At 46.7% G+C, this 13,051-nt stretch overlaps 1 protein-coding gene across 5 annotated transcripts in view; it reads left to right on the forward strand.

Moving 5' to 3' along the window:
* CIT (citron rho-interacting serine/threonine kinase) overlaps positions 1-13,051 on the forward strand; it is a 177,241-nt gene that overhangs the window by 150,256 nt on the left and 13,934 nt on the right. For 4 of the 5 annotated variants that reach the window (XM_069081489.1, XM_069081490.1, XM_069081491.1 and 1 more), the window contains 12 exons: positions 1,577-1,713; positions 1,927-2,034; positions 3,550-3,712; positions 3,933-4,097; positions 4,796-4,933; positions 5,550-5,730; positions 5,924-6,015; positions 6,348-6,452; positions 6,686-6,855; positions 7,939-8,019; positions 8,146-8,281; positions 9,030-9,169. In XM_069081489.1, the coding sequence (XP_068937590.1) occupies positions 1,577-1,713; positions 1,927-2,034; positions 3,550-3,712; positions 3,933-4,097; positions 4,796-4,933; positions 5,550-5,730; positions 5,924-6,015; positions 6,348-6,452; positions 6,686-6,855; positions 7,939-8,019; positions 8,146-8,281; positions 9,030-9,169 (1,616 nt within the window). The remainder of the gene's footprint in view (positions 1-1,576; positions 1,714-1,926; positions 2,035-3,549; positions 3,713-3,932; positions 4,098-4,795; positions 4,934-5,549; positions 5,731-5,923; positions 6,016-6,347; positions 6,453-6,685; positions 6,856-7,938; positions 8,020-8,145; positions 8,282-9,029; positions 9,170-13,051) is intronic. The other variant, XM_069081488.1, reaches the window with a different exon arrangement.

A 13,051-nucleotide genomic window follows, 5' to 3' on the forward strand; every position in this document is an offset into this window, starting at 1 on the left:
AATTACCAGCTGTTGCAGCTGAGCATGCTCTATACTGGGTTCTGTATGATCTGAGGCCTCTGGTTCTGTAAAGTGAACCACAACTTACTCTCTCAGTTCCCCAAGATATGAAGCCTTAAAGTGAGTTTCCTTTGAATGGGACATGCACATACACACGTCTGCACATATACCACTTTATTATGAACAATGGAAGCAAGACTCAGATTTCACACCAGTGTTGCTACCGATGGTTTCCATCAGGACAAAGCCAAGCTCTCCTCTTTGGGGCAGGCTCTGGGGGACTTTGTGGTCTCTGTCGGTGGTGTCACCAGCACCAGCAAACTCGTTGATCCTTGAAGCGCATAAGTCTTACAGCATCACATTTGGAAAAAGAAAAGCAGGTTAGCTGCTTGGTTCTGTAAGAGGTGCATTAATGAGCACTTCAAAAAAATCTGCTTGAGATTCTTCATTGGAATTCTACCAGAGAGCAGAGTTGGTTTTTGTGTTACAAGCCCAGGAGATTTGGATTTCAGTGCATTCATCTCACTTAGTTCATTAATATTAGTTTTACTTCATTCTTTGATTTGTGGTGTGGGGATTGAGAAAGTATAACTTTTATTTCCTTAGTTCCCCAAACTAGGAATAATGTTCTCCTTGCCCTGAAACAAAAGATCATTTAAGTAGACTGTGATAATTGGATTTAATGTGTGTGTGCGTGTGTGTGTACGTGCGTGCGTGTATGTTTGTGCTCAGCAGTCAGTGCCTCCTTTACTAACTAGTGAGAAAGGAATTCTAGAAATGAAAAGTAATGATCTTGAAACACAAGGCAAACACATTGAGCTGTTGCTTTAAAACTAGTCATTATAAGGTGGAATTCTGCATATGTCTGGCCTGTCTGGTCCCTAATCCAAATGTATTTCTAACAAGAACTTTTTGGTGCTTAACTGAGCTGGTTTTATCTCCAAGGCAGCCCCACAGATAACCGTGGCATAGTCTCAGCGTGTTGTGGCAGTATTTGTGTTTGTCGTTGATTGAAATATCTCTGAAAACTCTTCCTTGAATTGCGCATCATTTTGTAATGGAAGGAAAAGTTGTAGATAATTCTGTACTAAGAGACAGTATGGCCGGTGGATAATTGGGGAGCCTCCAGATCAGGTGTCAGCCTTTTGTTCAGACCTTCCTTATGACATGCCCTGCCATATGGAACTGGGCATGCAGTGGAACCTCTCAGAGGGGAGACGGCATGTGTATGAAGAACTAGGGGCATGTAAGACATGTCGAGTGGAGGGAAAGAGGAAGATATTAGCATTTAGGAAGCCCGAGCTTGAGCCGAGTCTTGAAGCCAAGGAGGGGTTTCTGCCATGTCTCAGGACCCCCTTCAAGAGTCCAGGACCCAGGATAGGTGCTGACCTTCCTTGGTGGAGGGAATTCCCTTCCTGAGAGTTTTATGACTCACTAAGAAGATCAGTTTAAGAAGGGATTGGGGAGGGGAGCAAGACAGCATCCAAAATAAGTGTGATGGAAAAGAAGTAGGAGGGTCCCTGGCTGCTTTATGTATCTTATCAAGTGGTGTTATGGTTTTCTTATCGCCAGCAAGCAAAACTGCAGCAACAAATGGACTTGCAGAAGAATCACATTTTCCGTTTGACTCAAGGTCTCCAAGAGGCTCTAGATCGAGCCGACCTTCTGAAGACAGAAAGGAGTGATCTGGAATATCAGCTGGAAAATATTCAGGTACGGCCTGGCCAGGCATCTGAGCTAAAACAATATTTTCTCTGATGCTGTTATGCCCCTAAATGGCCTGTGTATACTGATTGAAAGAGCACTTGGAATGTGGAATGATCCTGCGTGGGTGTCCCTCTGTCGTAGCTGTAGAAGATGCTGGAAGAAAGCTGAGTAGGTCTGCTTCTACTTCTAAGGTTAATTTCCTTTTACTATGACTTTTAGGTCCTTTATTCTCATGAAAAAGTGAAAATGGAAGGCACCATTTCCCAGCAAACCAAACTCATTGATTTTCTGCAGGCTAAGATGGACCAACCTGCTAAGAAGAAAAAGGTGGGTGAAAGGGTTTGAAAAGTAAGAATCCCCAGTCAGATTCCTGGGACACCATAGTTATGCCCAGGCACATCAAGATAAAAAGAAGTCATTTCTCTTTCAACTGAAGACAGTTCACCTTGTCACCAGTTGAGATGTGTTAGCCAGGCCTTCTGCTAAACCATTTTGCTTCCACGACCTTTAATATTTCAGTGGCCTCCCTCTTGGTGGTGGCTCCTCTAGAGGGGTCACTCTTAGGGTAGCTAGAGAAAAGTGAAGGGGTCAGCATAGAAGTATAGAGCTAGAAGAGACCCTAAGGAATCCACCCCCTTCTTTTTGACAGATGAAGATACTGAGCTCCAGAAAGGAGGAGTGACTTCTCCAAGCTGGGACTAGAAATGCAGGCCTCCTGCCCTTTCTCCCACACTGCTGTACTTTTTACTTCCTATTCATTAAAATATAAAAGCAAATTAAAATGTATGAGTTACTTTATGTGTGTACACATCTCTTTTATTTGCAAAAACATTTTCATAACCCAAATACACTATTTTCTAAGTAATTTAGCTCTCATTCTACACTTTGAGTCCCAGATCCACGAAGTGACATTAGAATTTAGCTCTAAAAAGATCTCCCAGGAATTTGCGACTATCTTCAGTGACATTAGGACTTGGGCATCAGGCTTCAGCTCTGCTGTAGTCATGGCCAGGCTGTGCAAGAAAAGTCTAGGACTATTTGAAAGGCCAAGAATCACAGGATTGCATTCACCAGGCAGCCAAAACATTTCCCAAGGCTACATTAGGAAGAGAACTTCCCCAAGTAACAGTTCGCCTGCATCCAGCCTCCTACTGAGTGGCTCTGCAGAGAAAGGAGTTTCCTGTAGATTCTGTGACTATGTGAGTCTGTTAGTGCTTCCAATTTAAAATGGCTTTAGCAAAGGACCGTTCCATGGCTAAGCTGGACGTGTGTTCTTTCACGAGTGGTTGTTTGTGTTTTGGTTCATCTATAGGATAACTTTTTTTCTCCTTGTAATGTTAATATCGTTTCTTCTTTTTGTGCATTTTTTGTTTGATAAGTCCCTCATCTTGACATTTTCATTAACCTTGTTACAGTGTCTCGTCTCCCTCCCCTCTACCCAATGCTCAACTCTGTCTTATAATTTAGAATTATAAGAGACAGAGGAGAGATTGACTTCTAAGCAATCTGTCCATGACTTCATACTCTACTTGCATTTTTTTGAGGACAAAGACTGTCAGGAGATGATTCTACTACCTTGGAAATGTTAAATGAAGAGGTGGTGGCAAATTAAGCATCTTTAACCCTCTTGCTGAAAACTTCCACACCCCCATTTTTTACAGCTGGGAAGAGCTGACCGTGACTCATCCTAACATTTTCCCCCTTCAAATGCAATTGTTACTAAATACACTTACAGTGAGTATGCCCGCTGGCTTTTGTGCTTTGCACCCTGGCAGCTTTCCTTTAGCTAGTTTAAAGCACCAATTTCTAGGAGTTAGGAGTTATCTCTGTTTCCATTGCTAGGGCTTATTTAGTCGACGGAAAGAGGACCCTGCTTTACCCACACAGGTTCCTCTGCAGTACAATGAGCTGAAGGCGGCCCTGGAGAAGGAGAAGGCCCGCTGTGCAGAGCTGGAGGAGGCGCTGCAGAAAACCCGGAGTGAGCTGCGATCGGCTCGTGAAGAAGGTAGGAGCGTCATCGGGCAGTCTGTGAAAGGTGGAGGGTCTGGAGCTCATCTTGTATCTGGCCACATGTTCTCACTTCTCAGGAGCTGACTCTTGCATCCATGGCTACTTGAGGGCGTCCTGCTCTTGGTAGACCAAACCTGAGGGTGACCCATCAGACCGCGGCCGTGTTCTCCCCCTTTTCTGATGCCTTCATGGGCGTTCTGTTGTTCTTCCTGCAGCTGCCCATCGTAAAGCATCAGATCACCCTCACCCATCCACTCCAGCCACTGCGCGGCAGCAGATCGTCATGTCTGCCATCGTGAGGTCCCCAGAGCACCAGCCCAACCCAGTAAGTCTGCTGGCTCCACCTTCCAGCCGGAGAAAAGAGTCCTCCACACCAGAAGGTAAACAAACATTATGACTCGGAGGCTGTGCTTTCCTAGGTCTCCGAAGTTAGCTAAATCCACCTATATATAAATGTGACTCGTATACATTAATTTGAAAAGGGAGGACATGTGATTGGCCTTGACTCTTCCAGTTGCAGATCATAGCTTCTTACTGCCATCACACTTTGGCATCTTCATCTTTGTAGCTGTGAGCTACAGCTGTGGACAAATAATTCATCTCCCCATGGCCAACCCAGCCATAAGCCTTTCCAGATGGAGAGTCTTCTCTGGGCAGCAGAGGTGTGGTCTGTCACATGCCCAGGGCTCAAAGTCTCTGTGTTGGCCCACTGGAACAGCCCTTGAGAATAAGGGTGACATCCTGGCCATGGCAAGCCATCTGGAAAGCACTCTCGGGAGTGAGTGAGCATTCGCACTCGGTGCCTTGTCAGCTCAGAGTCCAGAGAAGGGAGGCTGCGATGTGTGAATGCCATTTCCTCAGACATTAGGAAGTTGTGACCTGCATCGTTAAAATGAAATGGCAGAGCCTTGAAATACAGACCTCATGTAAGTGAGGCCTAAGATATTCCTTAATAGAAACTTAAAACTTAATAACTGAATAAATTTGAATTTTAAATATAGATGAACAGATAGTATTAGAACTGTCATTAAGCAGCCTCTTCTGTCATGACTTTAGATTTTTCTCCCTTTCTTCCCAGAGTTTAATAGGCGTCTAAAAGAGCGAATGCACCACAATATCCCCCATCGATTCAATGTGGGACTGAACATGAGAGCAACAAAGTGTGCGGTGTGTCTGGATACTGTGCACTTTGGACGGCAGGCATCCAAATGCCTTGGTAAGAACAAGTCTGGGAGGTTGCTGGTGTCTCTGTACTTTCTGCTCACTGCATCGATTTTTATTTTTGAGAAATGGATATGACTTAGCTCGGTTTTACCTTTCCAATTAACAGAAGTCTGTTTTCTCTCCTTTCTTTTTCAAGGACTCTAGAGAAGCTCCTCATAGCAAGAGTTGTACAAAGACATTTTCCCTTTTGTCAGAAAAATCTGTGTCTGTATTTCTTTAGCATATGACTGCCACTCGTGCAGATGTCTTGGCAAGGACCTGGGTTTTTACTTATTTCTTACTTTCCTGTCAGAGCAGGCTCGTCTTCAGGAGATGTGTTGGTTCTGACTGAAATCGGGACACAAAGCCAGCATCTTTTTTTTTTTACTGTAGTGTTTTCAGTTAGTTGGGGTGTGTTTTGTAACCTCGGTTCTAGAAGTGTGGCTTTCTGGTTTCTCTCTTGTGTGACTGGCACCGAGGCACATTCAGGGTTCCCTGGGAAAGGGGGCTTCAGATGAGAAAAATGCTGCTAAGCTGGTGACCTGAAGACACCCTGGAGCTGACTGGTGAAGTGCTGAGGAGACCTGGTTTGGCTGCATGTTTTCAAGTGCTTTTTCTCTCTTCTGTAGAATGCCAAGTAATGTGCCACCCCAAGTGTTCAACATGCCTGCCAGCTACCTGTGGTCTGCCCGCCGAGTACGCCACACACTTCACTGAGGCCTTCTGCCGGGACAAAATGAACTCCCCAGGACTGCAGCTCAAGGAGCCAGGCACTAATTTACGACTGGAAGGCTGGATGAAGGTGCCAAGGTACCTGCTGAGCCTCTTTCAGTCTGGACAGGTGCTGATGCAGGAGGCTGGGAGCTCCTCCAGGCCATTGGCCCCCACACTGGGCAGCTGCTGTTTTTGAGACACTCAAGTCAAGTCTGGCTTTCTAGGATTCTTTACCCGAGGCCAGAATTTTTGTAGGTTGAAACATTCTTTTAATTTTTTGTTTCCCCAGAAATAATAAACGAGGACAGCAAGGCTGGGATAGGAAATACATTGTCCTGGAGGGATCTAAAGTGCTCATCTATGACAGTGAAGCCAGAGAAGGTAAACTTGGGCAGAAAGGGACTACCCTCCATGTGGCTTGGGCCTCAGGCGTCTGGCCATAGCTTTCTGTTTATAACAGGAAGAGAGACCCTTTTCTGTCGGGGCTGTCAGTGCGATCCTCACCCCTGTAGTTGGTCTCCCTTCAAACACCTGCTGCTCCCCCGGGAGGTGAGCACATGCTGCTCCTCCATCATTATCTTCTTCTCCCCCCCCCCCCAACCCCGTTCATGCACTCACTTCCCCTGCACCTCTCTTTACATATGGCCCTGTCTTTCCCCTTGTTCTCTTTCCCTTTTTTGTTTTTTCTTTCTGTTCTTCCTCCTTGCACCAAGCTGGACAGAGGCCAGTGGAAGAATTTGAGCTGTGCCTTCCTGATGGGGATGTCTCCATTCATGGAGCTGTGGGAGCCTCTGAACTTGCAAATACAGCCAAAACAGGTGAGAGTGAGCATGGTGTCATCTCTGAGGAGGGACAAGGAGTGTGGAGAAGGGGGAGGAGGTATGGGAGAGAGGGAGGAGGGAGCAGCGAGGGCAGCTGCGTTCAGAGGACCCCCAAGGCCCCATTGCTGTCTGAGCTGCCCCATCCCAAGCCCTCTTGTCCTCCTTGTTTCTGGGAGCCCAGAGTACAGTTCCTTGGAGCTCAGTATACGCTTTCTCTGCCATCCCCCCAGATGTGCCATACATAATGAAGATGGAGTCTCACCCCCACACCACTTGCTGGCCCGGGAGGACACTCTATTTGCTCGCCCCCAGCTTCCCAGAGAAGCAACGCTGGGTCACCGCCTTAGAGTCAGTTGTCGCAGGTGGGAGAGTTTCTAGGGAAAAAGCAGAGGCTGATGCTGTGAGTATAACTGGACACTGGGTTTTCCCTTTTGAAATGGGCTGAATGGGTAACTTGAGAAGGTGGTGATACTGAGCGGCTTGCCACCCTGGGATTGCTTCCACTAAGAGCAGTGGCAACGCTGCCCGGTTGTGCCCAGAAGGTTCTGGCTCCAGAGGAATTGCATGCAGCACGGTCTAGGCACCCGTGCCTGGCCTCCTGGCCTCTCCCTGTCCACCTGGACTCAGCATTAGGAATTCAGCCTGCTGTAATGGTGACAACATTGCATCCCATGATCTTTAAGGAAAGCCCATCTTTTCTCCATTTTTCTTTGGGTGGCCATGACATGTAGCATGAGCTCTTGGCTGCTTTGTTTAGAACTTGAGAGTCTTTGTGGAAGGACTCACTGGTTGGTGAGAGGTGCTTCCTGTCTGGGATGCTGGCCTCACCCGTCCTTATCTCAGGCTTGAGACGTTAGAGGTATAGGTGGTGCAGAGGAAGCCCAGTGAAAGCTGTGCAGTCCAGCTTCTGGACACTGACAGAGAGGAGCAAACATTTAGCATAAACACCAGGGAGCTGGAAATCCCTAAATACCAGCCTCCTGGCGTCTGCTTGTCTTGTCTTCTCTGAGTCGTTAGTTGCTTGTTTTGCTGGCGCTTTTATGCATGAACGTTTAATGGATGACAGCGTCATCGTATTGTGATAGGCTGGTGAGAGTCTGTCTTGGGAACATCTCCCTGCATGGGCCCGGCTCTCTGGTGCCATGTGTTGTACTGCGGCAGCCCTCGTGCCTGCATGCTTGGTGCACCCTGGGCAGGTGGCATCTCTGCAGCTTCTGCCAGGGTCCTCTCCTCTCCTACACTAGGGGCTGTGTCCAAGCAAGCGATGAACTCGGAGGCTCAGGCCTCGCCATTTGGGAACAACAGTTCAGTGATAATGCCCAGAGTCTGCCTTGTTGGGCTAATGTCCCGATCGATAGGAGGAGCCTGGAATGCTCCCCGAGCCATTGTCAGCAGCCATTGACTGCTTGAGGCCTTTGCAGGTGGCTCGACAGGTGCTTCCTGTAGGGTCTGACAGAGTCTGGTTTTTTTCATGTTTTAAAAGAAGCTGCTTGGGAACTCCCTGCTGAAGCTGGAGGGGGAGGATCGCTTGGACATCAACTGCACCCTGCCCTTCAGCGACCAGGTACTTGGGGTGGCGGTGGGATGGCCCCTCGGCCTGTCCTGCTGCTGTGCACTGGGAAACAGCGCATGGCAGGAAATGCAGCCCTTGGCTCAGCTTTGCTCTTTGGGACCTTTCCTGACTGTGCAGGTGGTGCTGGTCGGGGCCGAGGAAGGGCTTTATGCCCTGAACGTCTTGAAGAATTCCCTGACCCACATCCCAGGGGTGGGCGCCGTCTTCCAGATTCACATCATCAAGGACCTGGAGAAGCTCCTCATGATCGCAGGTCTCTGGCCAGAGAGAATGGCACTCGCTTTCGTTCCTTGCAAGGGCTCAGTGGCACAGCAGGCATTGCATTCTGGACTTGGAATCATGAAGGCCTGATTTTAAATCCAGCCTTAGTTTCCTCTGTAAAATGGGGATAAGAGCCTCTCCCTCCTGTTGTCCTGAGGATCAGATCAGATAAGTGGTAAAGCACTTCACCAGTGCTGTGTGAATGGTAGTTGTTATTATTTATGCCTGAGTGCATCAGCACCCTTATCACTCTGCCCCTGGAGCTGGAGAGGGGCCATCCTAGCTCTGATCACAGAGAATAGCTTTCTTTGGGAACTGATTGTCTGGCAGTCTTTCTCCCAGCCTAGACTGACTTGACTGAGGAAAAGGAGTAAAGATCCCAGTGGAAGAGGGGAAGCTTTAAAGGCTTCCCCAAAGCACAGCTTAAACAGACCTCCTCACCCCTGCTGCCTGTGAGGCTCTGTGAGCTCTTGGCCTCACCCTTCTTTTTTCACAGTGGGGGAAATAGACTCTTGTAAAGCAGCTACAGAGGAGCCCTGTAGTCTGACCTCAAAGGCTGGTGTTTTCAGTAAAGTCTTGAGACTCGAACAGGCCTGTTGAAGGAGCTGATGGAGCACTCGGCCAACAAGCTGCTCCCAGTGTAGCTTTTCCTTGTGAATAGACAGTGAGCCCCTGGAGGACAGTCCCTGTGCCTTGTGGGCCTTCCCTCTGATGAAGAATTGTGTTTTTCTGCCCTTTAGGAGAAGAGAGGGCCTTGTGCCTTGTGGATGTGAAGAAAGTCAAGCAGTCCCTAGCACAGTCCCACCTCCCTGCCCAGCCAGACATCACGCCCAGCGTCTTTGAAGCTGTCAAAGGCTGCCACCTATTTGCAGCGGGCAAGGTAGGCTTCCCCACGCAGCTGTGGCTTCTTGGTCATCTTGGGCCCCTAGGGGAATTGTCCAGGCAGGTGCACCCACCAGAGTCTCCAGCCTGTGACTGAGTCTAGAACATAGAGTGACATGTGAGTCCCTGCAACCCCCATCTGAGCCTGAGTGTTGGACATACTCGGTCCAGCTGGATTAAGCTGCTGCCAGTGTGGGTGAGTTTCCAGAAGTACTTTATGCAGCCTTGACCCTGAGAAGGCTGTAGGCACCGAACACCAGAAGGGAGCAGGTGACCCACCACATGTAGATGACCCACCACATGTGGAGATGCTCTTTCCCATCCGTTCATTTCTAAAAGAATCCGTGTGCCTGATAGAACGGATGTGGTCCCCTGGGGACTGTGGGGAGTGTGGAAGCACAAGGCTCCATCATCCTCTGACTCTGAGGCCAGTCTGTCTCCCTAATAAGTATTGGGGAGCCTTTGCACAGAGGAAGCCTCTTCCCTTTGGGGCTGGTTTTCCTTATTGGGAAGGGTTTCTTTATACCCAGCCTAAATTCGCCCCAAACCAGATAAGCCTGATTCCTCCTTCACATGGTCCCTTCTGTCAGGTCTCCCCAGAATCTTTCCTCCAAGGCTCTCCTCTTCAGGCCCTTGTTCATTCCAGACTCTCCCTTTGGCATGGTGAGCAGCCTGCTCCACCCATAGGGTTTGGTCAGGGACCATTCCTTCCCTATTCCTAGATGCTGTCCCTCTCCTAATGCAGTCCCAAGTCAGATTCACTTTCTTGACTTAGATTTTGTACTTACTATTCTAATGTATGTTTATCTGTTTATGTCTCATATCTCCCTTTATTATATGATAAATTCCATGAAGGCAGGGACCATTTTACTTACCCAATTACTACAGTGATTTTACAGGATTTTGTGCATCCTAGGCATTTATCATTGTAAATGGTCTGATCCAGCAATACCACAACTAAGTCTGTATCCCAAAAAGATCATTAAAAACAGGAAAAGGCCCTATGTGTACAAAAATATTTAGAGTTGCTATTTTTGTGGTGGATCAACTGAATCAAGAAGGGTATGGTTCTTGACCTTCAGAAGCATAAAATATGAGTTGTTGTTCAGTCATTTTTCAGTCTTTGTGACCTCATTTGGGCTTTTCTTGGTAAAGATACTAGAATAGTTTGCCATTTCCTTCTCCAGCTCATTTTACAAATGAGGAAACTAAGGCAAACAGGGCTTAAGTGACTTGCCCAGGGTCACACAGCTAGGAAGTGTCTTGAGGCAAGATTTGAACTCAGGAAGCTGAGTTTTCCTAACTCCAGGTCCAACACTATCCACTGTGCCACCTAGCTGCCCACAGAATCATGTGCAGAGAGACAAAGTATGCATATAGTATCAACTGGGTTGAGTGTGGCTGACTGCTTTCTTCACAGCAGATCTTTAAAATCAGTGTTGCATAAATATTATTTTTCCAACTAGGACCCAAAGGCATGAATTGCCTTACCCTTGTTCACAAAGCTGTTAAGTGTCCCATTAGTTAAAGCATGTGAAGCTGTGTAAATGTCATAGCAAGTATTTGAACTCAGATCCAGCATTCTTTTCATTGGGCCCTTTTACCTCTCAGCCCTGGACATTGGAAGTCAATGCATGGTAATGTAGTAGTCTGCTAGTCAAATATATGCCAAACCTCTGATTTCATTGATGTAGGGAACTCCCAGATAATGAAACTCCTTCTAGCAATGCAGGCTTGCCCCAGTAATTTGAATTGTAGTTTTGCCTGGGACATCAAGAGGTTAATGCTTTGTCCAGGAACACACAATCAGTTATTAGCTTAGCTGATTGCTATTGGCCCATGTGTAGTGCCACCTCCCTGCTACCCCTGCAGATTCCAACAGAATATAGGATATTTTGCTGTAAACCTACTTGACTACTGTGTCTGAACACTGAGGTATAAAAAGCTCTTGAGGCAGTGCTAACTATATTAATTCCAATTTTTAAAAAATAGTTTGTTTTTTCCAGTTACAGGTAAAGACAGTTTTTAACATTTTTTAAAAATTTTGAGTTCCACATTTTTCTCCTCTCCGTCACCTCCCCTCTCCCTAAGATGGTACAGTTTGATATATGTTACATAGCTGCAGTTGCATAAAAGATATTTCCACATTAGTCGTGTTGTGAAAGAAGAAACAAACTAAAAGGGGAAAAAACCACTGAAAAAAAGTGAAAATAGTATGTATCAATCTGCACTCAGACTCCATCAGTTCTTTGTCTGGAGATGGAGGCATTTTCCATCATGAATCCTTTGGATTTGTCTTAGATCATTGTATTGCTGAGAAGAGCTAAGTCATTCACAGTTGATCATCAGACAGTGTTGCTGTTACTGTGTACAGTGTTTTCCTAGTTCTGCTCATTTCACTTTGCATCAGTTTATGTGAGTCTTTCTGGCTTTTTCTGAGATCTGCCTGTTCATCATTTTTTATAGCACAGTAGTATTCCATTACATTCACATACCACAACTTTGCTTAGCCATTCCCCAATTGATGGACATCCCCTCACTTTCCAATTTTTTTTTGCCACCACAAAAATAGCAACTCTAAATATTTTTATATACATAGGGCTTTTTCCTGTTTTTAATGATCTTTTTGGGATGCAGACTTAGTTGTGGTATTGCTGGATCAAAACAGCTTTTTTAAAAAAAGAAAAGAAAATGGATGGGGCGACCATGTAGCACAGTGAGTAAGAGCACTGGTCCCAGAGTCAGGATGACCTGGGATCGAATCTGGGCTCAGACACTTAGCACCCACCCAGAAACACCCGGCCGTGTAACCTTGAGCAAGTTACTTAACCCCAATTGCTTTAAAAAAAATAAAAAAAGAAAATGGAGTAGTATTCATTCTTTGACTGTTCTTAAGCCCTTGATGGTTGAAAGCTATACTTTACCGCTTCCCTTCTGTTTGGTAAGGGTTCTGAATTACCGTATAGGCTCTAGAGTTATCAGTATCCACTGGATTCATATCACTGGGTCATTTTTCTAGGAATGATCTGGGGCAGTGTTTTATATAAGCACAGAAAATGCAAAGGGAAAGGTCACCATCGGCCCACAGCAGTTTCCAGGAAAGGCTCCTTGAAGCTTGTATGGTGTATGCTGTCAGGCCTGAGGTGGGAGGCTATTCCAGGTCACAGTGGCTTCTGAGCCTGTGGAAACTTTGGGAGAGAGGACATTTCTGCAGCAAAGGTTTCTGGATTGTGTGCAAGGGCAGTTTGAGCAGTCAGTCGATGTTTTTGTTTAGTACAGGAAAGCTGAACCGAGAATACACACTTATTAAATGCATACTACATAATAATGATGATAATAATAACTAACATCTACCTAGCACTTACTCTGTGCTAGGGGCTGTGCTAAGCACTTGGCAGACACTGTCTCCTTTGTCACATCAACCCTTTTGAAGAAGGTGCTATTATTATCCCCATTTTACAGATGAAGAAACTGAGGCAGACAGGTGAAGTGACTTGCTTAGGATCACACAGCTAGTAAGGGTCTGAGGCCTAGGCCTTCCTGACACAGGCCGCTAGGGGATGCCATAGTGCACAGAGCACCAGGCCTGGAGTCAAGAAGACTCAGACATTACTAGCTGTGTTGCCAAGTCACTTTATTCCTTTTGCCTCCGTGGACTCATCTATACAATGAGTTGGAAAAGGAAATAGCAAACCACTCCTGTATCTTTGCCAAGAGAACTGCAAGTGGAGTGACAGAGCTGGGTGTGACTGAGATGACTGAGCAAGAAGAAACCTTTCTGATGCCAGGCCCAGCCCTATCTCCAGGGGCTGCCCCAAGCGCCAGGCTAAATACTAGAGCTGCAGAGTCCACTGCCCCAGCGCCAGGCTAAATACTAGAG

Source organism: Petaurus breviceps, unplaced genomic scaffold, assembly GCF_028583685.1.
Source record: "Petaurus breviceps papuanus isolate PSGF00001 unplaced genomic scaffold, PetGlider_PUasm1.0 99, whole genome shotgun sequence".
Taxonomy (NCBI): Eukaryota; Metazoa; Chordata; class Mammalia; order Diprotodontia; family Petauridae; genus Petaurus; species Petaurus breviceps.